At 36.1% G+C, this 22330-nt stretch overlaps 1 protein-coding gene across 1 annotated transcript; it reads right to left on the bottom strand.

Moving 5' to 3' along the window:
* Positions 1-336: 336 nt before the first annotated feature.
* On the bottom strand, positions 337-21497 carry LOC136817876 (stimulated by retinoic acid gene 6 protein-like). The gene is made up of 17 exons (XM_067074209.1): positions 21081-21497; positions 20107-20209; positions 19602-19690; positions 18947-19116; positions 18368-18488; positions 17637-17856; positions 16608-16723; positions 15996-16078; positions 15398-15459; positions 14656-14803; positions 14008-14171; positions 13685-13733; positions 13123-13240; positions 6855-6953; positions 2079-2242; positions 1150-1278; positions 337-740 (listed from the first exon to the last, which is right to left on the bottom strand). The coding sequence occupies exons 1-17, from the start codon at positions 21344-21346 to the stop codon at positions 337-339; spliced, it is 2505 nt and encodes an 834-aa protein (XP_066930310.1). The 5' UTR covers positions 21347-21497.
* Between the last annotated feature and the right edge of the window lie 833 nt (positions 21498-22330).

Here is a 22330-nt window from a genome sequence, read left to right as displayed (position 1 = left end):
CACTCGCCTTTGTTCACCCAGCCTTGATCGCCAGGGTTCCTTGGCTCGAACCCAGTCCTTCCAATGTTTCGTGCAGCTCTTCGATAGCCAAGTTAGCCTGCCGTGGACTAGACTAGAGTCGTTTATAATGCGTGTATTACAGTAGTATAGGCGTTATATGATAATACGATTATTGTTACGGGATTTAGTTTGTATAAACTTATATTGTTCCCTCTATTACTTTTTGCTTTATTTCTACTATGTTTGAATTAGTCGTCTAGCTTGCTAGACTAACCGTGGACCCCGTGAAAACAATTGATTACTGTGATATCAATGCTAAAAATCAGCTTTATCCATCTAGAAAAACACCATATTCTCATCACAACCTTGATTTAATTGTCCGATAACACTTTTGGCCTGTCTCTGTCGTAGTCTTTCCGGCTGTAAGTCGCCATTACCGTTATTCGCACTAGAGTCTTTAATCTTCCCGGGAGTAAAATTGTTATTTATTGGGCTTAGATGATTATTGTCTTTTTTGTTTAGTTTTTCGTCCACATGTGTATAATCTGGTAGCAAAGAGCTATCGACATCCAAATATCTGGTTCGATATCTGATGATGCTAGGATTCATGGTCATTGTTGCGAATAAGTGCCAACGATTACGAGCTCTTACATGTTTGTTACGAACTTCTTGTGTTTTAGATGAAACAGTTTCATCAATTTTAACTAATTTCATTGATGATAAGTTGTGAGATTTGTTTTCTTGTGAAAAAAGAAGAGAAAAGAGATTTGAGGTTCACGCAAATTTCAGACAAAGACAAAGACAAAGACACAAAAAGTTCTTCAACTTAAGAAAGCGAGTCTTTTAAAAATTGACATGACGGGTCTATGATCGAAAATCCACCCCTAGAGAGAAAAACTTACATGTCTTTTAGGTTCTTCAGGTCAGACTTCAAGACCAAATCCTCTAGAGCCGTGACTATTAAAAGCTAATTTTCGTAATATTTGGACTTAAAGGGTAAATATTTTGTGATTTTTGAGAAAATCAGTATCGATTTTGCGAAGGTGCCCTCCCCGGAGATTTTATTTCAACTGATAAAATATAGAGTCGAGCTCCGTGCAAGTCAAAAGTCACTGATGAATATTTGTTTGCCTAATTTGAAACTTTTACCTTGCTCATTTGTGAAGTCATCTTTGAGATCTTTGTTCATGTCTTCGAGTAACAATCTCACGAAACATTGGAGAGCTGGATTCGAGTGTTGATGTTCAAGCAATAAAAAAGAGATGTAAGATAAGTAGCCTAAAAAGAAAGAGGAAAAAGTTGATAAAGGGTAGATGCCCGGGGGGGGGGCACTCAAGGTAAATGACCTACCAGACGTTCGGCCCTTAAGGGTAGGTTTTTCATAGTTCAGCTAGTGCACTGTAAGGGTAGGAAATTACAAAACTGCACTGAACTGCACTGTAAAGGTAGGAAATTGTGATAAAAGGCCAATTTTTTGGTAAAATTGGCACAAAATTTGTCAATTTTGGAGGAAAAATTACACATTTTCATGGAAAATTGCAAAAATTTTCGCCCTTACGGGCGAGAAATTTTGAAAAAGTGCACTGTAAGGGTATGATTTTTCATGGAAATTCACTGCACTGTAAGGGTCCGATTTTAGAAGCCAAATTTTGGGCCGAACGTATGGTCGTTTTCAGATCGAGTGCCCCCCCCCCCGGGGGTAGATGCAGTCTCCCTAAGTGATGATAGTATTTTCAAATATATTTTGTGACAGTTTCACGACATTAATATAAGTTTGTGAGGTTTGTGGCTCTTCAGTTCGAGTCCTGATATTTTTCTTCTTCTAAATCTACGACATGGGATTTCTGGTGACACGTTGGGATGGTATTGTGTTGAGATATTTGACCATTATTGGGTGTAAGACAAACAGTCGTTAAGGTTGAACCCAAATTGGCCTAATAGCACAAATTCTACATATAAACACGCTAAAAAGGCCTATTTTATATGATTCGCGCATCTGCTACATGTTTTTCTCTATTCGATTTACAGGGAAAATGCACAATCGCTTCTTGGTACGGGAATGAAAAAGATATACCAACCTGGGTCTCTTCTTTCATAAGACCTTGGTAGAGTACTTTTACTCAACCTCTGCATGAAAACCACACCCAACACCAGACCGACGATAATTCGTACAAGACATGAAACCAAGCCAAGGAAGATATTGAAGAATAACATAAAGTACGAGAAGATGTGATACGCTCGCCTGAAATTGAAATAAATATAATTAGTTGTTTCATTTTGAGAGCCAAACTTTATAATCGTTGGAAAGATATTAATGAAATTCTATTTGAGAAAGGAAAGCTTGGATATTGATAAGTATGATTAGCAGAAACTTTCGAAAAGCGTTTCAATTTATGATTCTAAAATTTAGGTTTTAGAAGCACTCTTTGCATTTTGGGGCATAATCTTTGTGCTTTTTATAACACTCAACTTGGTCCCAACTAGTACACTACATTTTTTCAACGTTCATCTAACGTTATGGAGACGTTATGAACGTGTTGACGTTATGGGCGTTCTTTTGGTGTCATGTGCTATGCTCCTGCTTATCCTCTACCGAAAAAAGTTTCTTATAGGAAGTATACTATGGGAGCGGTCATAAAGTATCTACTAGAGGGAGTGGAGGATATTTTGAAAAATCCAAAAAAAATTTCGCACCCCCTCCCCTAACCTGGAAAAATTTTTCGAACCCCCCCTCATAAGGCCCAATATTTTTTCGCACCCCCCCCCCTACTAAGAAAATGTTTACGCGAAAAAGAATTCATCCAGATGCGGTACAAAGAGTATTATTTGTTTGGATGACAGTTTTTTGTGTCAAAATAAGGTAAGGGAGATAGTTTAGCCCTGTTAAGTTAAAGTATAACAGGGTTAAGACAAGAATCATCAAGTGGTTTTCTCTGAGCTTCTGTAAAATTTGGAAAAAAATACGGCTTATTTTCCACAGTAGCGACCTGGCTTAATTTTCTGGGGGTGCAAACTATTAAATTGGCGCCCCTGGTATTTTTTGTCCTTACTTGCGCCCTCCATTATTAAGTGAAAATATTAAACTGTAAGAGCAGTATGGTTGAAAGTAACACCCGGAATCTTTGAGTCAAGAAACTTGGAATTTGTTTTTTGTAATTTGAAATGTTAAGGTGTTTTTGACATTAGCAGATGCTAAGGAGGCGCAACCATGGTTTGCGGTGGATTTTTAACATACGAGTTGCGAGTTGGTCCTACGAGTTGCGAGTTGCTATCAAATATGTGAGTTGCGAGTTACGAGTTGCTATTTTAACCAAATAAAAGTGCGAGTTGCGAGTTGAAAACTTCACGTTGAGACATCAAAATCGCGAGTTGCAGATTAAAATCGCGAGTTGCAAATTTAAATCGCGAGTTGAAAAATCAAAAGTGCGAGTTGCAAATTAAAATCGCGAGTTGAAAAATCAAAAGTGCGAGTTGCAAATTAAAATCGCGAGTTGAAAAATTAAAAGTGCGAGTTGCAAATTAAAATTGTGAGTTGAAAAATCAAAAGTGCGAGTTGCAAATTAAAATTGCGAGTTGAAAAATTAAAAATGCGAGTTGCAAATTAAAATCGCGAGTTGCAAATTAAAATCGCGAGTTGAAAAATCAAACGTGCGAGTTGCAAATTAAAATCGCGAGTTGAAAAATTAAAAATGCAAGTTGCAAATTAAAATCGCGAGTTGCAAATTAAAATTGCGAGTTGAAAAATCAAAAGTGCGAGTTGAAAATTAAAATCGAGAGTTGAAATGAAATTTTGTTTTCGTACTTTCTTAGTTACATGAATTTCGCATTTTTGCAGTTTGATTATTGTCTTTATTTTGCAGAAATACGGTATATTTTGATGGTAAAGAAATATTTTTTTTAGACCATCATCAAGCGTCTGCTGAATGGGTGTTTTTTTGTCATTTCGAAAAAGAAGTCATTGCATTGTTATTATAACATACATTTGGGATTTTTGCTTCGGAAAGAACACATATTTGAATTATTGTGATTTTATTATTAAAAAAACTTTAAGAATGAAGTAAAATTATAAAATTTTATAAATTTAGATTTGATTGAAAGAAGTATCTATCTATGTAGGGGAATGAAATGCTTTGTTTGCTTCAGTTTTCACACACAGTAGACTTTTCCTGCCTTCGAAATTCAGTTTTCGAAGGGAGTCTTTATTTATAAAAACTTTATTTTCATCAATGGTGATTCATTTTTCGACAGCAAAACCTCCCAAGGATAACTAGTAAGTTTTTATTTAATTTGGAGATGAAGAATGCCCGAAAGAAAATGAGTAGAAAACATATCCCGTCGGCGGTGATTCGTAAATAAATAGATTTCTTTTTCGAATTTTCTTTCTTCCATCGACACTGCATTGCATCGACACTATCAAATTCTCTGCAAGCTTTTTTGTGCGTAACGTCAATTTTCACAAGCAAGATTATTTTATATAAGTGAAAAGTGACGGTTATAGATATTTATAGCTTAATAAAATACCCTACATGTATTCATGCATTGAATTGGTGATCTATTTCTATTGATTTTTTTTTGAGTTTCGAAATAACGAATCAAGCGAAAAATAACTCGAGAATGTTAAAGAAGGAAAAAAAATCGATTTAAAACACGAAATAACTCGAAAATTTAAAGGAACGCAAAATAACTCGATAATCTACAGGAAAAAAAATAACTCGAAAATTTAAAAGACTGAAAAAAAATCGAGAAATAACTCGAAAATTTAAAGGAAGGAAAAATACTTGAGTTAAAAAAACAGAAATAACTCTAAATTTTAAAGTCACGGAAAAAACCGAGTTACGAAATTTAGAATGATGTCATAAAAGGTACAAAATGACGTCATAACTTGGTTTTTTCGTAACTCTGTTTTTAACTCGAGAAAAGGTTTTCTGAGCCTCTATTTTAAATGCTCCTAAAAGTAGATCTTCCCATTAAACAGTTAAAGGGTAGAAATTCTAGGTAGGTAGTAATTCTCTATTTTCTCTTGCTAGTAAATTTACTATGGATTGCTCCACATCTGGGTCTATTCGAAAAACCATAAGCGATTTTTCAATCAAAAGTGTCCGGATAACATGGTGTTAAATTTATTATTTAAGTGTAGTTGGCGCCTTGAAAGGGCATCCTCATTCGTTCGAATTGAACTTGCATCGCAAGGGCCCACTGGATCGGTGAGACGGGATTGAGGTCAGCAGTTCTCAGTGTGCAGTTCCACTGTTGCGATAAAAGTGTCGGGATTCTCAAAGTAGGACCCCGTACTAGGTTTGCGAGGTGACGGGTATGTCCGAGCCGAAAATCGAAAATCGACCCTTTGAGAGACAAAATGTTCGTGATTTTGGGACACTTTTTCCTATATTTTGGTCCATTTTTTCCAAATTTTGGTTTGATTGTCACCAAATTTTTGGAAATCGTGACCCTTTGAGAGAGAAATTTTTGATTTTCGTGATTTTGGGACCCTTTCAGAGACTTACTTATGAATTTGTACCCCTTTGAGAGACTTTTGAGGAATGAGAAAAGGTACCCTTATGGCTCGCACATACCCGGCACCCATTTTGCCTAAGTACCCCCCCCCCCGGGCAAGGACATGACAGAACACGAATGAGAGCTATCGAGCCAATGCTCACAAAAGAACGAGTACAACTATTATTTCCAATCTAGGATTTTCTTGTTGTTTTCCCGAGCGAAAACAGCAATTCTATCGTAAATATTTATTATACCACCTAATAAGGAAATTTTAAGATTCGAATTACACGAGTTTCACAGTAGAAATACTTTTCATATATCAGCTTTTAATCTTTCAATACAAACTTTTCTCCAATTTTGAACCTAGACATGTCACCCTAACGACAAAATGCTCCACACTGGTTGAACAAGCGTGCAACTCGCACTTTAAAATTTGCAACTCGCGATTTTAATTTGCAACTCGCACTTTTGATTTTTCAACTCGCGATTTTAATTTGCAACTCGCACTTTTGATTTTTCAACTCGCGATTTTAATTTGCAACTCGCACTTTTGATTTTTCAACTCGCGATTTTAATTTGCAACTCGCACTTTTGATTTTTCAACTCGCGATTTTAATTTGCAACTCGCACTTTTGATTTTTCAACTCGCGATTTTAATTTGCAACTCGCGATTTTAATCTGCAACTCGCGATTTTGATGTCTTAACGTGAAATTTTCAACTCGCAACTCGCACTTTTATTTACTTAAAATAGCAACTCGTAACTCGTAACTCGCAACTTGCAACTCGCAACTCGCATATTTGATAGCAACTCGCAACTCGCAGGACCAACTCGCAACTCGCATATTATCAATTCACTGGTTTGCGCCGACGGGTGAAAATTTCAATATTTTTCACCACCATTTTAGCTAAAAGACACTTTGTTTTGACAAATTTCTTTTAAGAAGTACTTTTTCAAACCACTCTGATGAGCTGTGAGAGCCACTAATCTACTTCCTTCACCTAGCTCAATGTTACAAACCAAAAGGGCAAGGCGATGATGCCCAAATAATGCCAATATGAAATGTACATATATCCAATAAGATAAATCGAGTTGTCGGCTGTAAGGCCGAAAAATGTTTTGAAATCTTCAAATGTAAAACTATGAAATTAGACTTCCTACATTTTCTCTTGAGTTTCCCAAAAAAAATTGGAACCCCCCCCCCCCTAAACCCTCAAAAAAAATTTTGGACCCCCCCCTAAACCCTCGAAAAAAATTTCGAACCCCCCCTAGTAGATACTTTATGACCGCTCCCTATCTATAGAAGTCTGCGATTCAGACTAGTCATGTGCTAGTTTGGATACCAAAGTACACTTTTACCTGTTGTCAATAGCTAGCGAATCAGGCGATGCAATAAAACAACATTTCGAAATGAGCATTTGGACAACAATCATGATGATAGCTATCAGGATATTTGGCCTGTCAATAAAAAATACAAAAATAAAACATAATTTACGTTGCCTATTGTATCCATCAAGGATAGGATAGATGGTTTTTAAAAACGAATATGTAATAGTTATCGGTGACCCAAAAAAACACTTTTTGGTCAGCCTAAGCTGAGCATTGAAATAGGTAAAATTTTCCATAAGACGGCAAAAAAAAAATCCGATTTTCCGATCTCACTTTGATTTCTAAACTTTCTTCCGATCGGGTTCACTTTTTGGGTACTTTTAGCGTGCGTTGTTTTTACAGATCATAATGTAGTTTCAAGATGGCGGCTCAAGTGATAGTCAGATGTGATATAAAGTCAGTGTTGTACCAAAGTATTTCCAGTGTAAATCTGTTGCAAGCTTCAATTTCTGTCATTTATTTTCTTAACTCGGCAAATCAAACACATGATTTTCATCAAGGGGATTCTTTTTCTATATCCTTTGAAGGTTTAAAGCCGTTTGCTCAAGTTTTTGTTTATGTTGAATTTTCTGATATATACTTTTTATTGCTGCTTTTTAATATTTTTTGCAATAAAAACATATTTTTCTTGTTTGCCTCTAGGGGAATTGATGGTGTTATAATGTTATTGGGATTTGATAAAGCTTACAAAAGTACAGCTACTGTATAAATTTGATATAAAGACTGGATGCAATCGTGCTTTTTTGGACTTGGACGTGTTTGTGATAAAGGCGAATCGCAAAAAACTGTTTGGTTCCTGCCATTTCTACATTAAAAAGTGGGAGTCGTTCGGCCGGGAAGTCGAAAATATTTTTCTGTTAAGAAGCAGCTATACATCTTGTTGAAAGGGAATTCGTGTGGGCTGATCCAAATTTTAAAATTGAGAAACCGTGGATAAACTGTGTTTTCGGTTTACTCTCCATTAGCATGCGGCTTTCTATTTCGATTTGAAAACTTTTAAACACAGAGCGTGAAGAGGTCGACAGTGGAAATCCAGCAAAGCAGCGGAAAAGCTTTCCGACTCTCCAGCTCTACCTGCTGACCGTAAATCAGATGACGGGAACCAAATGATGACATCACATCTCCTATTATTAATTGGACTTGCAAAATTATGACAAATGGTCTTTGGAATTTGATCATTTATATTAATATTAATATATACAGTTCTTGTTGAAATTGATCAAACTATTTTTCACGCAGTTCCGGACGCAGATTGTGTTTTTCTTAACCTTTTCTAACCTTGGCGCACATTTTGACTGAATGATGGAATGGAATGAATGGCGATAACAGTTTATAGATATCTCTTATCAGACTTGCCGAAAGCGGGCTGCCGTCAAGTTACACAACATGCACACTCTCGTCACAACTTGCACAGCCATAACAAACAGGTCTGGTCTTCATTTAACATTGTTTTAAAGTTTAAAAAACACTGCCAGTGCTTGGCACAGAAGAGAGGACTCGCAGTTGAAATTAATTGCTACACCGCTGCCCTGTTGAATTTGTTATTATGGTTGTGTGTTTATTCCGCCAAGGCGGTAAATCAATCGCCCAAATTCATAGACCAATCAAAAGCGAGTTTAAAGCAAAACGGGGGAAAAATGAGCTTCCCCGCATAGTTATGAATTTTAAGTTTTGCTTTCGATTATCATTTGCGTCCAGCAAAGTCTTCAAGATGGTTGTGTGCATGTTGTGTAACTTGACGGTTACTAAACTACAAAATTTCTTTACCCAGACTGGAGGGGCCATCCATATAGTACGTACACAGTGAAGGGGGAGAGGGGGTTCAGCAAAAGCGTACATCTATTGTTTAAACAAAGTCATTTCTATTGTTCTCTGCGTACGAGGGGGGAGGGGGTGTCAAATATTTGGAAAATCTTTGCATACGTACTATATGGACAATGCTAAAGAGAAGTATACTTTGAGCTTCTCGTGGGGGGGGGGGTTGGAGGAGCTCTCAGGCTTGTTTTACATAATTTTAAATCAAGTTATCAAATGTTTCACATTTTGTACATTATTCAACATATTTAGTCTACTCTGTTTCAGTGCATCTCTTACATCTGTTAACCCACTTATTAAAGCTATCTAGCTAAGCTCTATTGGCTGACCTTCCAGCCTCGGCTGGTTTATTGTATTTGAAACAAGAGCCGCAAAGATGCGGATAAATATTTCCTCTACAAATGTTAAAATAATAATTGATGTCCTCAAAAGATTTCAAAGTGCTTTAAATCTCAGATAACATCAAGCAACACAAGTCCCTAAGAATTTCAAACTTCCATTTATGTTATTGCCAGTATTTACAGGATTATTCATAAGATGACTGTAGGTTCAAAGCTACGGATCACGGAATATATCCAAGCTGAACGCGACTGAGAACAACAATGCAGTAATGAAATTGGCTTGAACTTTAATTTTCTTTAGGTGGACTTTAAATGGATTTTAGTATTATACTAGCGGTCAACTGGCGTCGCACCGCCAAGTAGAGTGTTGTTGAACACATCAAAAGACCTGATTATATAATTATTATTTTGAGTGCTGATTTCCAGAAATATTATATAGCCAAAAAGGGCAAATATTTAAAATGAAAGAATGACAAAAAGGAGAATATTTCACAGTAAGAAAACCAAAGAAAATTTTATATATTTTCAAAATGAGATGAAATATTTTGCATTATACTTTCATATATAAAATATTGTAAAAAATGTAAAAATTAAAAGTAACTTTTGGAGTTATTTGAAATAATGTACGTGCTAAAAAGTAAAAATCTTTCAAAACAGGGAAACAATTTCATATTTTCAGACAGAATGCAAAAAAAAAAATCTCATTTTTATATAATTTGGAAACATTTCATAATCTGAAAGAATGTCGATAGGAAAAAATTCCCCTAACAGAAGCCATTTTATGATTTCCAAAAGCATGCTGCAAGAGCAAAAAATGTCACATACTTGGAAACAATCAAAATTTCCAAAAAAATGTCAGAAAATAGAATAGACTGTCATGCCAGGAAATCACTTGAGTTTTCTTCATTTTTTAAATGCATGTGGAAGAAAATGTTAAGTTCACGACAAAAGTTTTCCACGTTTTGAATGCACGTGTAAGAAAATCTCCAAATTTGTCATAAAAGTTTCCACGTTTTAAATGTACATACCGTCAACTGCTTTAACTTGGGACGATTGGTCGAAACATGGGACTGTTTGATATCTGGTCTGTATTTTCACTAACTTGTTAAATCTCTTTGACAACAAATTTGTTTTGATAACTCCACCAAGTTTATTAGACCTTTTTTCAAAGAGGCCACCATGTTGAATAATTGTGTAGTCCAGCAGAAAAACAATGATAAAACCATGCATAATTATTACAATATGCATGACACAGTAATTATGCATGGCTCTATCATTGTTTTTATGGCTGGATTACACAATAGCGCTCCGCAACGCTTACGTCATAATTATTACTTTTCACTTTTTTTGACATTTGTACGAGTTGCAATCCCACAATTCAACGGGGCTCAATTAAAAATACGTGCAAGCTGTTATATATCTTTTGTCAAACGATGCAATTAACGTGCAAAAGAGATTAACGCAAAGGTTGATGGGATTGGAACTCGTACAAACACATCGAGAGTATTGATTATGTCAAAAATAAAATCTATTTTTAGATTCAGCGCGGTGCGCTATTATTCAACAGAGGACGTCCTTTGAAAAAAGGTCTAGAACGCCCGCTGCCTAACCGCCTATCGCCTGATGGGATTAACAAATAACGCGTGTGTAACTTGCCGTGCGAGTGACATCAAACGCTCCATCGTTTTGCCATTTTTTAATACGCCCCATTAACTCAAATCAAATGACTTTGGAGGTTCGGTGAAATGGTGGCCAAATTGCCGCCCCATGTTTTGTCAGATAGTCCCAAGTTGGAGCAGTTGACGGTAAGAAAATCTCCAAATTCACGACAAAAGTTTCCATGTTTAAAACACAAGTTGCAAAAGATCTCTAAATTCACAACTAAAGTTTTCCACGTTTTAAAATGCATGCGGGGAAGAAAATCTCCAAGTTCAAGAAAGATTTTAATTGTACATGTGAGGTGATTTGAAATTATTTACATCCATATTCAATGCAATAAACCTTTAAAGAAGTATAACATAACATTCTTCATATTGGGGCCGTGGTGTTCCGGATCCGGTTATAAGCTTTAAAATTTGAAATTTATAACCGCAACGAGTTTTCACTAACTATCACTAACCCCATCAGTTAATTCATTGTTGTAGATAAAAAACAAGGAAAATTCAATAATTAACCAGTCAATTTTGCTCCATGTTTAAATTTTTAGCTAAAATCAGTTCATCAACCATTCCCATTGTTGCATTGTCGGCATTGCCATTGAATTTGTTGAGGGTGCAAACTTTTTTCATATTGCAAGTATGTAATTTTTCAGGTATAACATGGTCAGATTTATTCACAGTCACTTGCCTTCGTACGATTTATGTAAATATACAAACAAAATTGAAGTTAGTTTGTTGTGAAAGTTGATAAAATGTCCTGTTTTTCCAAGACCAAGAGATTGTATCATCTCTCATTCCAGCTCATTCCAGCCGAACCAACAGAATGTAAACGAAACATTAAATCCAGAAAGGAATATTAAGAAAAGTTCACTATCGACCATTCCTTGTGACAATCGCACAAAAATCATGATCCAATTCAACTCATCAAAGCAAAGAAAAGTAGCGAAAGAGCAAAAGTTGTTGTCTATTTTCTGCCATCTTTGTTTTGACAGTTAGAAACAAAGCAGTATGGTCCGATCAACAATACGCTTCTGAAACGGTCGACGTTGCCCGGTCGACAAGGAGAATAGAGCGCCGTACGGATATTTACCACAGACGTTTCTCGAAGAAATGACGTCTTCGGCCTCGAAAAAGAACATTCTACTTTTTTTACCACCGGAGCTTGATTTAAAAAGAGACTCGTGTACAAACTCACGAAATAGACCAAAACCGAGCGTTAGACTTGGAGAAGAAGAAGGAGAAGAAGAAAAATTACTCTTAGGTGCCAAATAAACGGTCCCCCCCGCTTGTTAATTTTTCGATTTTTTTCCAACCCCCCGGACCTTATTAGGACCCCCCCGTTTATTAATTATTGAAAAAATTCCTAGCTTCAAAAAGGAAAATTCATTGTTTTACTCTAAAAAGCCTAAATTTAGTCTATTTGGACCCTTTTTAGGGTTTTTAAAGGTCCATTTTCCAACCCCCCCGGTAATTAGGTCCCCCCCGTTTATTTAATTTCAAAAATTTTTCCAACGCCCCCATTTATTCGAACCCCCCCGTTTATTTGGCACCTAAGAGTACCGTCTTAACAAATATTTCCTATATAGATAGGAAATATTTAAAAAGCGCAGGTCACTTTTGTAGCAAAGTGACGTTAGATTGCTGCTACTGCTACAATGCAACAACATCTTTTCATCAATTTATATTTTGTACATGTAAAATACAAGATATATTGACCAATCAAATTGCAGATATTTTTGAGTCGCCGATAAGACAAAGAAAAATCGTAAAAGTAAACTTATTTAACATATCAACGACTATAATTAAGCTAAAGATGAGAAAAGAGGCACGCCTCTACTGCTGAGGCAAAATCGATAAAGTAATTGCCCAAAGATTGTGCAATATGGATGGAAGAACCGAACTAATAATTAGTAGAAAAAAGGATTCTATTCGTGCTAAACTAGAGTTCTAACAAAAGAAGGCCTTATTGACCTAATAATACTCCATGTAACAAAAAGAGGTAAACGCTACTAATGTCCAATGAGCCTGGGAGGATACTTAGGTAAAAATGAGTGCTGAGTATGTGCGGACGGTAAGGGTTGTTTTTTTCACCCTTCAAAGTCTCTCTAAGGGTCGCAAAACTCAAAATTAAAAATACAAATTTGAATTAGTCTCTCTAAGGGTCGGAAAATTCACGATTTTTAGGAAATTTTTTTAATAAAGGGTAGGATTTTTTTTCTAAAATGAAAGAAAATTTTTCAAAAATGTCTCTCTCTAAGGGTCGGTTTTCACATGCCCCTCTTCCGCCAACCCTAGTACCCCCCCCCCCCCTAATGGACCAAAGTTGTTTAGAAACTTAAAAGAACTTTATTGTAAAGTACTGATTAATTTTCGAAGGCATTCTCATTTCAGCCCCCCTCTGCTTATTAAATGTTTGTGTCTTACCATTGCTTGATGACCAGTGTTAAGAGCAGTGATAATTCTTCACGTTGTATTGGTAAGATGATTTGCGTGATGATGATCACCCATACCAGGTAGAAAACGCAAGAACTTAAGAAGAAACCTAACAAAAAATAAAATTGTGAATACTAAACTCCTAGAACGAATCCTATCAAAAATTGTGCTTTCTTAACTCTAACACGCTTTTGGGAACTTGGAAAAAATTTGCTCGAATTATATAGAGAATTGGAATGATGAAAAATTACAAAGTGTACTTTTGCTAAATCGAGCTTCTATTATTAGAATTTTTTCATAACTCGGATGTTTGCAGTCCCGCCAAGAAGGAAGATAATTAGAACTTCTTTTCAATTGGGACAAGATTGATTTTCCACCCATACACTTGTTTAAGGTTTATTACGTATATCTTAAGCCACGTTCAAACGTTACGGATCCAGTCCGTGCCGACAGGACAAAAAGAAAATAATCCCGAATATTTTTTCAAAATTGATTAAATATATAGTCCCAAATTGTCATGATCAAATCGTCTTAATTCAAAAGTTATTCTTACCCCACACACAATACCCAACTTGGAAACCGGCAAACTTGAAACTTGCAGTCTAAAATAGAAAGAGATCATGGGTCAGGTTCTGATAGGTAATACAAAATAATTTAAACTGTAACAAAACTTAAGGAACTATTTTGAACTGAAGAAACAACAGGTTAAACACTGGAAAATTTGAGTTTTCTTTCGGGTACCTAATAAGTGCCCCCGCCGATTAATGTTTGAAGGCATTCTCATATCATCCCCCCCCCGCTTATTAATTTTTAGGAAAATGTTTTTGAAAGTTCCTTCTTTTGCCCTAATTCTGATTGTGCTTGACAAATCCTTACCATGATGCCTTCAGGAACCAGGGTTTTCTTTTGGATTCCACTTGGTAAAAAAGATCTATCACCGGAACGCAATTTGATCACGTGACGTCTATACCAAGTCATTTGATTCATCATGACCAGAACGAAAAATACGACTGCAGTTGCCAGACCCAACCAATAGGAGGCTATGGAAATTAAAATGCATTTTAGAAGTGAAGATTAAGAATCAGTAACAATACTTTAAAACCAACGAGAAAATGCGAACGAGTCATGAGCAAGTATCTCCCGGTTATTCATAATAGTCCTAATAAGATCCGGTGGGTTGGAAAAGAATCGAAAAACTAACAAAGCCGGGGCCTTTTATTTGCCACCTAAGAGTACATGGTATTGAAACAATTGAGTTTAAAGCCCGAAGGGCTAGAGTAGAATCTCTAACCTCCTCAGGCAAAAAAAAGTGAAGCCACTTATTTTCCATCCAGAACGCGCCTAGAACGCACCGCAGTCATGACGACGGAATATATCTAGTGATTCCTTCATTTTTGAGGACTGCGTTTTTTGAAATCTAGCAATAGACTTTAACTTTCAATCTGGTGTTTGTGTAAAAGCCACGCGCGGGCGTTCTGGATGGTAAGTTAAGTGGCTTAGAGTCAATGGTATTGGAACACTTACTGGCGATGGCGTTGCCATAATCAATAACATTCTGTTTTGTGATTGCTGTGTTTTTGACAATCCATTCCATATATTCAATGTTCGCCAGCAAAGCTTTGAATAACACCACAAAAATAACAAATCCAACACCAACCAAAATAATAAGAGCCTATTGATTAAAAGACAATAAAACAGCGGTAATGACGGCTGTAAACTCCGGTAATTGTCATTTTTGAATAGCAAACCATTACGCAAACATCTTTATCGTAGTTAGCCTTTCTTAATATATCCAACATAAAATTTAAAAGAGTATATTATTCTCGTAAGTGCGAGTGCAAACGCAAACCTAATCGGCAAATCAAACCGGAAAGATCGAGAAGTCGAACCCGACTATCGCGATTAATCGGATTTACGCACAATTACAAATGAAAAACACTGATTTTAAGAAACTCCTAGACCAGAGTTTAATAAACTGATGCAGAGTAAAGTTGGAGTTACTTTTCAAAAAGGGGTAATTGCTTAATGATAAGTCATGCTAGTAATGGAAGACTGCAGGCTTTTGAGAAAAACAGTAGCAATATCTTAAAATAATTATATACCTTCGCTAGATTTAAAGGCTAAAATCCCATTCCTTCATGGGAATTGAATTAAAGTTGAACTGTACTGCCCTCGGATGTTTTGCAGGTTTATTTAAAATATGGGTGTAAAATTTTAGCACTCGTCATGTTCTCTTAGATAGGGATACAAAATATAGAATTTTTACCCCATAAACTGCCATACAGGCAATCAAGAGTGATACACAAAATCTTGTACCGTATTTAAATCCTGAACAGTAAAATAATGCAACATTTATATCAATTTTTTCAAATATATCAATATCTGCAATCATGGTCGAAATAGAATGAGAATTCCGGTTATTTTAATGTTTTCAAGATTTAAAGTTCTGGCGAGAAAGTCGATTTTGGGCTATCTCTTTAACTTAATCGAATATTTCAATTTGGGAGGGGTTGGCAGACTTCCAGGCTATATTCTGAGCCTTATTGGACTATTTTTGAACTTTTGGATCCTCAGATCCTAAGGTCTTTTAAGTCTTAAGTCTAGTGTTAAAACTTAGAGTTAAAACTCTACCCTTCAAACCTACTTTAGAGCACTTACAAATCGATTGTGGTTTCAAAACTTCCCGGTGGATTTCCCTTTTTTCTCAAATATTACGACCATGATTGTGAGTTCCGTGATTCAGACTAAATTATCTTCAATAGGAAGAACAAATTCCCAAGAGAGTTTCAGCAGCCTTAATAACTTGGAATAACTTAAAAAACTTTGTTGTCAAAAATCTTTTGCAACTCCGTTATAATATATACCTGACTTTACTTCATAAAGCATTCCTCTTATTTGTTTCCAGATTCGTTGTTTGAGTGGAGGTTGTTCGTCATCGTCATCCGTACTGAAAATAAAGATTCAAGTTTCAGATTCAAGTTTCAGATTCAAGATTCAGAAAAAACAGGTACAAGTCTTATTTCATATTTTACCCATCTGACACATAATGTCGTTTTAACGTCTATTGAGGAAGTGAGGGTTTCACGGTCAAATGGATTGGCAGAATTCGACGAAAATTTTGACGGAATTTCGGAAATTGGGTACTATCTGTCGGAGACGAAAAATTTTAGTTCGAAAAACGAAATTTTATAAAAAGTTTGGCGGAATTTTGGAATTGTGAAAAAATATTCGAAACTATCAGAAGTTTTGACAAAAACTTTGAAAGGTGGCAGGATTTTGGTTTATTTTGGGGACGGTTTGACGGGAAAAAAATTGTGGAATTGTGGAATCCGGTACCCCCTGAACTTCTCCCTCTCCGTTAACGTCAGATTGATGTTTTTAAAGTTTTTTTGCTAGCTTTGAGTGTCAAATTGCACGATAAATTTAGTTTTTTGTGCACAGTGGGATATTGGATGTGTCGAATAAAGAAGCCTTACGTTTTCAGTTGTTTTCCTTGTTTGACGTTACGATGTTTTTTGAAAACTTCTTTGATGTGGATATACATGTATTCCTCTTTCCAATTTGTATCGTTCTCATGTACCCAATTTACGTGCTGAGAGTGATGAAAAGATGTTACAGTCAATGGTAGAATTCAAACTGCTTTTACTACAATCAGTGCCGAAATATAGTGGCAATTTTTGGGCATTTTAACGTTATTCAGAATAATTTAAAGCTTGGGTGAGAATTGCAATTTCAGTACTTTTCTACTTTTTTTCATTGGATTTTTCGAATTTGTTTTGGTTAAGTGGCTTCCAGGATATATTCTCAGCCATATCGGAACATTTTTAAGCTTTTAGATCCTGAGATCCTAAGGTCCTAAGTTTTAAGTCTAATGTTAAAACTCTGCTTTCTAACCGTACTTTAATGTACTTTAAAAAAATCACTAGCCTCGTGATCTCAATCGTAGTCCTATCTCTATCCTAAAAAAAAAACATGCAAACTATTTGACTATCAATACGTCCATATTTGAAAAATTACATTCAACAAAATTTGGCAACCTAGAAATCGAAGCTAGTTTAATCCAGTCGCCAAGATAAATATGATGGTAAGTTGTGACTGAACAGTATTCAAGGCAAACTTAAAATCCATAAATATAAAAAATCTTTAAAGCGCATAAAAACGCTATGTTGTCATAAGCCCTTGTAAGTAAGTCTGCGACCGCAGTCGGAGGCGACCCGAAGGCTCCTCTTTCGATAGCTATCTACCCAAAGGTAGGGGAGGACGCCACTCTTTCTCCCTGAATTGCTCCACTTCAACGACTAGTTTATTGGTCTACCTTGATCCTTCTCTTAGTTGCTGAGCATCAAGCAGAAAGGCAACAAGTACCATTTTGGGAATCTTTGGTATCACACGGCTGGGGGTTGAACCCACAACCTTGCGAACTTGTAGCCGGATGCTCTACCACTGCACTACCGTCGCCTTGTGAATACGGGTATACTTATAACTAACGTATGAAATGAACTAACGTCTCCATGTCTTTTCTTCGCAGCTCTTTTCACTATAGTGATGTAAATTCTGTAGGAGAATTTTGCTACCAGTCCAATGAGACAAAGTACTTTTGGAAGATCAAATAAAACATATAAAACACTTGTGTAATCTTCTTGTTCCTCTTCTTCATTTTTCTCTTGTAGTTCACTGAAACATGTGAAGGCGTATACCCAGAATTTGTACAGCTCAAAACCAAGCCTAAAATAATTGAGTGAATGAGAATTACACCCCCTTCTCACTTACCCCTTCCCTCTGCTGGAAAATTGGCCCAAATATCGTCCCCGGTGGAAAATTACCCTCCAATATTTGTCCTCACTGAAAATAATCAAACAAACCAATCCTAACTGCGAAATACTATGCTTTTTTCCCGTCTCCACTGAATTTTCTAACTTGCAAACAAAAGAATAGAAATCCCCAAGCTATAGAAAACATGGGAGTATCAATCCCCATTGAGTTTCAATCCGTTATTTTTATCCCAACTAGCTGAAAAAGTTCCACCGGGTCTGTGAGAAGGGGTGTAGAATTCTAATTGCATGTTTTTTCTTTGATGAATAGAGTGGTGGGTGTAACTAGAAGTATTTCTCAAGGTTTTGTTGGAGATTCACGCCAGTAAAATCAATTCAATGGATATACAACTGGTAGGCCATGTTTTTTGTATTATATAATTGTCAGAAACAGCTAGAAACACAGACAAAACTCATAAAGTTACCAGTAAAGTGAAAGTAGAATTCCAATTATGGATCCAATGATTTTGTTTCGAATATTTTGAGCCACGAAAAATGGATATGCTACCATTGCCACGTAGATTGACAGAAAAATCTTCAGAAACACTGAAAAAAAGGACAAACTAGCGTTTGAAGAGAGGAAAATGCTAACATAAATCAGATTACAGATTACGCTCTCTCTATTTTGAACCTCTACTATTCGAATATTGGTCCCCTCAGCTGGAAGTTAGTATAAAATGCTTTCTGGAGTTGGAATCTGTATATCATCCATGTTGAATTTGGGTTCTATCAGATAATACCGAGTTTATGTATGTGTGTTTTTCTGCGACGGAGACGGTCAGGTTCTAATTTTTCTAGATCGTGACTGACTGAGAACGATGTAAATCAGCACTCTCACCGTCCTCGATTTTGCGGGGCAGAGCTGCGGGTTATTCCGAATCTCTTCAGTCACTTTACCGTCCTCAAAAGTGCAAATAGATAAACTCGCTAATGGTAAAGTTACCGTCATCAAATATAAAATACAACGATCTACGGAATACTTTTAAAAAGATAATCATACTTACCACTTAAAAAAGGCATTTTTTCGATTTCTCTTTCAATCATGTTATTCAAATCTTCTCCTACCAGTTCTTCATTTGCTCCAAAAATAACACTAACGATGCTATTAGCTGCTAAACCAAAGGCCATCATATAACCTTTCCGATTTTCAAACGAATCCAACATATTCAATGGCCTAAAAACATATCAATGATTTTTATTTAGGGCTTGAATTTGTATTTTTATTTAAGTGTCGCATATCATCTATCTATAATATTACTCAGCAATGAGAAGCCCAAGCGACCTAGCTACAGATTTCTGACGTTATATGGTGCTAATCGTATCACCATCTTTGCCCGCACTTTCACAGTGGTTCACTAGATTGACCTGGGTGAGACTTTGACTCACAACATTGTTTCAACGTTCATTTAACGTCAATGGATGGACGTTGTGAACATTACAAAACGTTGAAAGAACGTTGTGTGCCAGCTTTGAAGACTAGACTCGCGATTTTATTTCTAAATGCAAAACCTTGATCGGTCGTTTCTAAATTTATTTGCACCTAAAAATGCAAATAATCTTCTTCGTGAATAATCTAGAGCAACCTCAAATGTCTATATCGACATCTAAAAAAGGCTATGATTCATTTAAAGAATAATTTAAAATTCGTTGGAAACTTACACGACAGGGCCAGGGAATCCCCAACAGCAATTCCGAAATGCTCTCTTTCTTTTCTCAACACAAAACGCCATAAAAGTCAGAAGTAGGATCTATGAAGCAAAAGCATTTGTGATTGCCTACAGAGAATTTTCTTCCTTCGTTAGCTATCCCCGTAATATTAGTATTTACTATGTAGGGTTTAAAACTTAACGCTTTGAATGTTGAATTTTAATAAACCTTTCAGACTTCAATTAAAAAAAAATTCCTTTGTCTTTCTTGCGAAAATTCATTTTATGGAGGAGCTGGTATAACACATTAAAGTGAGTTATTTTAGAAGAAGGAAGCGGGCTCCTCAGAGGCAAAGGGCCTACGTTTAGTAAGATAGCAAAGTCGTCTTCCCGCCAAGAAGCGACGAAACAATATTTCTAAACCATAAGAGGACACCGTCTAAGAGAACGCCGTAAATCTTTAGCGTCCCCCCGCCCTCCAATTTCTAAGATACCCAAGTACAAAAGCAAGGCTATACCGAGATCCCAAAAAGCGTTAGTCGGATGAGTGCAGTGATTTCAGAGGAACATTTCGTGGCTGCTGCTTGTTGAGTGGTACGTTCTGAAGGCTCCCTGAAGAAACTGAAAAAGAAATCGGAAAAGAAATATTTCAAAGTCAAATTATAAATGAATTATGTTGGCTGTCTGCTACTTTTCAGGGTTAAAATAATAATTTGTTTTTGTTGTCGGTCAGCCTTTACCCGGGGGTTGGGCACTCGATTCTAAACGACGGTATCTGCCGCCAGAAATTTGGCTTTCAAAATCGGACCCTGCTATTGAGCAGTGATGAGAAAGCATTTTACGGAATGTTTCTCACCCTTACAGTGTAAGTAGTTTGATTGCATATCTCACTTTGCTAAAGCCACCCAAAAATGAGACTGAGATCTGTCGACAAAATGTGCAAAACAAATCAAAATAGGTGCGAGTCAAAGTTATATTAGATTTTTACTGTCAGACTTGCGATTCAGAAGTCCTCAAACACACTCTAACATAGTATCCAGCTAAAAGGAGATCCTTGTAGTGCACTCTATCAAATGTACCACCTTGCAGTGCATTTCGAGGGTCTCGAAAAACCTACCCTTAAGGGCAGCAGATGCCGTGAATAGGACCATATGAGCGTGATCACCCTCCCCGGGGCCTTTACTATCCCAAAAGCTCTGCACTCTTTGAAGACAAGAAAATCGCAATTTTGAAAGTGGATGGTACTCTTTCCTGTACCAAGATGACAAAGGCTTTTTTCTTAATACTGTTCCAGCATGATAAAAAATAATGCTTTGGGACAATGTTAGTGTAGAAGCTCTTGTACCAAAAAAGTTTTGTCTTGGAGGAGATAGCACGTAGCGATGTTGCATTGAGACTCAATAGTTAAAGAAATCCGAATTTTATTAGGCATAAAACAAGTATTGGACTGTTGGGGTCTATTATTTATAGTGTGACTAAGTTTTCTCCTTACCAGTCAGTCCATACAGGGCCCCACACATTCGTTTTATTAACTCTTTCTGTGATAACTTCTTCCATGCAAGGTGCAGAATAGTTGACAAATTGCTCCATAGCCCCAAGGCTAACATTATAAAATTGAGCCAAGCTTGTGGTAGGATGTTGATAGAAAACATCATCCAAGAAAGTCCTTGGAGTTTGAGATCTTGTCACTTGAGGGGTGAATATTTTAGTAGCAATCCCAAGGATTTGTTCTTCAGATAACCCATTTGTGTCTGCCATCTTGCTTTAGTTTGAGAACTTTCTGCTTTTAAATTTTTGGCAATTTCTGGTACATGAGATTCTCTCTAATTAGATTCCTTCTACAATTTAGATTAATTTTCACAGTTAAGTTTACTTACTATCCTCGTAATTTAAAAATACTTTAATTAATGACTTTAAATACTTTTACAATACAAATTTACCCAATTTCTCCATTCTCGAACATCTAAAATTTCAACTTTCTGAGTTGGAATCAAAGTCAGCTGTATATTTAACGGCGGTTACAAAAGATACTCAAAACTAACGGCGGTTACAAAATATACTCAAAACTAACGGCGGTTACAAAAGATACTCAAAACTAACGGCGGTTACAAAAGATACTCAAAACTAACGGCGGTTACAAAAGATACTCAAAACTAACGATGGAGAGTACTTTTTTGTTAGTATTCTTTTCATAGGAATAGTTATGCTCTCCATAAACATTTTGAGAAACTTACAACCACCCTAAAATCAATTTTTACTCAAAAATCCACTAGAATTCGAAGCTACCAGTTCAACTTGCTGGCTTGAACTTTTTTCTCCTTCATGAAGGTAATTCTATTGATTAAATCGACCGTTAGAATTAATCTACCGGGTGCGCCACAAAAAAGTTTCTCTCTTTGAAACTGATTTTCTCGAAATCTAAGAATAAAGAAACAACCATTCCTATTCCATCGGACAGAAGAAGGAAGAACTTAGATTTCGATGGTTCATTTATGAAATTCGATTCATTAGATAAAAAATTATGCTCAATCGAATAAAAAAGTTACTTTCAGAAAGTGCCCGAAAACGTTAAAAATCGACCTATCAATTTTTTATTTTAAAATTGGCAATCGCAAGAGGCTTTACATAATTACGACCATTTTTCAGTAATTAAACACATCAATTTTGAAACTGATGGAACGAAAGGGTTTAAAATGTTCATCAAAATCATTTCAATTTAATCTTTTAACGAAATTTTCCTCC

This window comes from Clytia hemisphaerica, unplaced genomic scaffold (assembly GCF_902728285.1).
Source record: "Clytia hemisphaerica strain Z4C2 unplaced genomic scaffold, Clytia hemisphaerica genome assembly, whole genome shotgun sequence".
NCBI lineage: Eukaryota > Metazoa > Cnidaria > Hydrozoa > Leptothecata > Clytiidae > Clytia > Clytia hemisphaerica.
This window is presented reverse-complemented; position numbering and strand designations above follow the sequence as displayed.

Excerpts from the sequence above, each read along its gene's own strand:
- LOC136817876 (XM_067074209.1), bottom strand. The coding sequence starts at position 21,346 with ATGGCAGACACAAATGGGTTATCTGAAGAACAAATCCTTGGGATTGCT. Across the intron at positions 19,117-19,601 it reads GGATTCCCTGGCCCTGTCGT|GCCATTGAATATGTTGGATT; the intron begins GTAAGTTTCCAA and ends ATATGTTTTTAG. Across the intron at positions 1,279-2,078 it reads TTATGAAAGAAGAGACCCAG|GCTACTTATCTTACATCTCT; the intron begins GTTGGTATATCT and ends CTTTCTTTTTAG.